We start from the raw sequence: 4,391 nt of genomic DNA on the forward strand, positions 1-4,391 counted from the left end.
TTCGATTTTATTTTTAAAGACTTTTTTTTTAAGCCCACAAAATACTGGAAAGAGTTAGAACGGATTCAGATTACAAAGTACAATTATTTCCCTCCAAAGCTTCATAAATACTTGATTTTTTTTTTATATAATGTTATTATTTTAACTTTCAAAGAAAGGCAACATTTGCCAAATCTTGCTTTCTGCAGTAAAACCAGCCCAGTGTTACAGGGATTTAATGTAATCATAACAATAAATGTTCAGAGGAGACCTTAAAAACAAAGGGCCCTGTCTGCTGTGCACGGAAATTCAAGCTCACGTGCCCCGGGGTCCATCACTCGCTTGTGCTGGTGAAGTGACCACGCGTGAGCCCCAGCCCCAACACGGCTCCCCACTTCCATCCATCCCCACACAATGGCCTGATCCAGATCCCACCAGTGATGTTTGCTCTTCCCACTGATCTGAGGAGATCTGGAGATCTGGATCATCTCCCAAGAGCCGTGTTCTCCATCTGTGAGCTGAGAATCCAGCCCCGTATTTATAGACACATGGAAATGCCCAAGGATGGGGACATCCCGGCGTGGTCCCTGTCCCCAGCCCTGAGCTGGTGCCTGCCCGTAGCACCCACCCTGCACGGGGCTGGATCCACATGGGCAGCGGGAGCTGGGTGCAGGGGGTTTGCAGGGTCACAGTCTCCGGGGGTTCGAACGCCCAGGGGGCTTGGCTTCCCCCAAGCTGTCCCAGACTCAACCTTGGCAGCTTTTTGTGTCTTTATTGTTTTTCCCTCTGCAGTTGGTTGGGTTTTTAATTAATTCACAAATCTCATTTGGGCACCGGAGCTGGGGGCAGGGGGTGGAAAAAAACTCTGCATTTGATTTTGTAAATCAGCACTGGCCATCTCAGCGCAGCTCCGGCGGCACAAGCGCTGGGGCTCCCAATAACCGAGGGGGAAGCCTCTTGCTTGCGGAGCAGATCCACCACTTTGATGTCCTCCCGCAGTTATTCTTTCATTTCTTGAGCAAATAATCTGGATATTCACAATATTTACCTTGGAAATAATTATTTGTGTAAAGCATTTGACCAAGATAAACAGAGAATCACTGGGTTTCTCTGCAGGGCTGGGAGGTCTCATGTTCTCCTGAACTTGCCGGAGCGATGGCTCTGCCGGCAGCAGCCGAGCTGGAAAACTGGCCTCGAAGCTGAGCACAGACACATCCCATGGAAGCAGCCAAGGGATGGGGACAAACCTCCTCGTAGCCCCGGCTGCAGGGCACGTAGAAGGACAGAAAAATGCAGACGCTGCTCTTCATGAATGGCTGACCCAGCCCCTGCGTCTGCAGAAGGACTATGGCATCCCTGAATTCCCACAGATCCAGAGGCTGGAAAGGAGAGGCAGGAGAGGTGGGGGGGAAGGTGAAGGAAGGTTCAAAGCTCTGTTACAGCTTCGCTTTTTTCATCTCTAGTTAATCTCTGCAAGGCCTGAGGCAAAGTCACCTTTGGGTCAATACTCAGGTGTTTTTATCTCCCGTCCCCATCTGCCCCGAGCTGCCTCCCAGCCCTCCCCATTAGTGGGGGCCGCAGGGCAGGGTGGGTGTCCAGGGAATCTGGTCCCCCCAGTCCAAGCCATGCTCTCCCAGTGTGGAGGGTAAATCCTGCACCCCATCACCCACCACACTACAGCCACGGGGAGAGCCAGGAGCAGAGTCACGTTCGAGGTTTTAAAAGCAAAAAGGCTTTTAAATGGAGCAGGAATCAGCTGCCGGAGTGAGGATGGGTGCAGGGATGAGATCCCAGGGGTGCAGGGATGAGATGAGGGTGCCCAGACCTGGGTCTGCAACCAGCTGCTGCTGCAGGAAGCACAGGGCAGCCGTGCATCCCCACTGCACACCCAGAGTCACAGAAAGGTTGGAAAAGACCTCCAAGATCATCCAGTCCAACCGTCCACTCATCCCCACCATGCCCACTAAACCAAATCCCTGAGTGCTGTATCTACACGTTTCTCAAACACCTCCAGGGATGGTGACCCCCCCACGGCCCTGAGCAGCCTGTTCCAATGTCTGACCACTCTTTCAGAGAAGAAACTTCTCCCCATATCCAACCTGAACCTCCCCTGGCACAGCCTGAGGCCATTCCCTCTCGTCCTAGGCAGGCTTGGGAAGGGCAACAAAGGAACAAATCCAGCCGGGGCTCGGCTCAGTCACCTCCAAGGCTTTTATTAAGGTGTGCAACATGCCCACGATCACAGGTCTGGGACACGACACGGGCAGCAGGCGCTGGACACAGTGAGCAGGCAGGCGGCGAGGCAGCGAGCGCAGCAGCAGCCGGGCAAGGGATGGTGCCAGACTCCTCCCAAGCCATCGCTTTGAGCCAACTCTCAGCTCTGCTCCTCCAACAGCAGGAAGAAGTTTGGGTGGGGAGACACAGCAAGTCTGAAATCTCTCATCACCCTCCTTTTGCAGACGAGAAATTAAATCAGTAGTGCCAGGCTCTGCACAGCGACTCCGGGCAGGATGGGGAGCGCGGTCCTGGCTGAGCCCCCGGCTTGTGGCCAAACCACCCGGCTGCTGCTCCTTCCACATCAGCAACTCCAGTAGAACACACGTCACCTGAACACCGAGTAAAGCACAGCAAACAGACACGGCATCTCCTCTGTAATCTCTATTTAAGATTGTTGTTTGTATTCTGCATGCAGTCCTCACTGGATAAAATGTAAATTAGAAAAAAAACCAAAAAACCCCTCTTCTCTTTGCTTTCGAATGATAAATGAATATAAACACCAACAGCACCACTTTGCAAGCAGCTTCTTGATCATGCACCGTGTTAAAGCATCTCCGCGACAGACAGATGTGCCCATACACACCGGCTCTAAGGAAAAATCTAAATTAACTCTTCTCTAATACTGAATCTAAAAAATATATATTGGATTTGAATCACTTGACACTTACATTTATTTTTAAGCGTTCTGAGGTCACTTTTCAGAATGTTTGGTTTTTTTTTTTCCTCTCTCTCTCTCTCTGCATGAGTTTAGATTTTATCTGCAAAGCTTTTACAGGTGCCTCATCAGGCAGCGCACTGGGGTGAGTCCTGAGAACAGCTCAGTACGCCCTGCCCGCCCCGAAAGCACCAGCCACGGTGCACACCAGTGGGGGTGTGATGTGGGTGACACGGGGGCTCGTGCCCATGCCCAAGCACATGCTGAAGGGCTTTGCCCAGGGATGTTGAAAAGCTTCACTGCCCTGAAACTCCCGCACCAGGAGCTCACTGAGGGCCCGTCCCGTGCGGCTCAGCCAGGCTCATACAAAGGACCATAAATTAGACTTAAAAGATGAGCCTCGTCACCCCGGGCTCAGCAAACCCCAGGGCCCTGAGGTCTACCCAGCCCAATGCCACATGGTCCCCAGAGTGGTGGGACACGGTGGAGAGGGACACGAGTTCCCTGGCAGAGGGAAAACTGAGATGAATGTGTCAGGGACTCTCAACTACGCTGGAGAGCGATGGGGAGGACAGAGCGGGTGCTCAGCACCGGGGCACAGCACAGGGATGCCACAAGCCAGCCCCACGCTGCCGGGAGGTGTGAGGGCTGGGACGTGGCAGTGCTGGTGGCACCTCAGGGGCTGGGAGTGGCCGCAGAGGCGGGACACGCCGTGCCGTGCCGCATGCAGCGGATGAGCTCCTTGCGGTTGTCCAGGATGGTGTCGAAGCTCTCCTGCAGCCGGTTCTGCTGGTCCACCACCTTCTGCTGGAGGCCGTGGATCCAGCGCAGCAGGGCCAGGCGCCGGTACATCACCAGCTGGATGTGGTGCTTCTCCTTCTCCCGCTCCTTGAAGCGCTCCTTGTCCTGGAGGTGCTGCACGGCCTCTGCCAGCGCTGGGAAGAGGGTCCCCGGCTCAGGCTCGGCTGTCCCCAGATGGGGTGGGCTCACAGGGAGGGGGACAGCGGCCAGAGGGGCCCAGGAGCTCCCGCGGGCGCTTTCGGGGCTGTCTATGCTGAGGGAGCTGCTGGCGTAGCCGTTGTCCTCAGCAGGGGAGCTCGGGGCCTTGCCGCATCCCCCAGACGGCTCCTCAGCGGCGTTTTGGCCCCCTGCCCCACCGACCTCTGCTCCCTCGGGGGGGCTGCGCACCCCCTGCTCGGGGAGACGCGGCCGCAAGGTGCCCGGGCCGGGGGCGATGTACCTAAGTCGGCCCTGGACCATCTGTCTCTGCGTTAATAACAGCAGATTATGGGATGGATTTGTGGTGTTTTCGCTCTGGCTGGAGCTCTCCTCCAGCGGGGACCCCGGCGCTGCCCAGCTCCAGTTCTCGTTGCTGTCACACACCTCTCCCATGAAGTTGGAGTTGGAATCCTGCCCATGCCCAGCTCCCGGGATGGCCGTGCCCAGTGCCGGGCCCCCACGGCTCTCCCGGAATGGGGCA

At 55.6% G+C, this 4,391-nt stretch overlaps 1 protein-coding gene across 1 annotated transcript; it reads right to left on the bottom strand.

The window, feature by feature from the left end:
• Positions 1-3,586: 3,586 nt before the first annotated feature.
• CUNH1orf216 (chromosome unknown C1orf216 homolog) lies at positions 3,587-4,384 on the bottom strand (the record flags this gene model as incomplete). The annotated part of the gene is made up of 1 exon (XM_010165137.1): positions 3,587-4,384. A coding segment is annotated over one exon (798 nt), but the record flags the coding sequence as incomplete, so codon positions are not given.
• Between the last annotated feature and the right edge of the window lie 7 nt (positions 4,385-4,391).

This window comes from Antrostomus carolinensis, unplaced genomic scaffold (genome assembly GCF_000700745.2).
Source record: "Antrostomus carolinensis isolate BGI_N321 unplaced genomic scaffold, ASM70074v2 scaffold33053, whole genome shotgun sequence".
NCBI classification, from domain to species: Eukaryota; Metazoa; Chordata; class Aves; order Caprimulgiformes; family Caprimulgidae; genus Antrostomus; species Antrostomus carolinensis.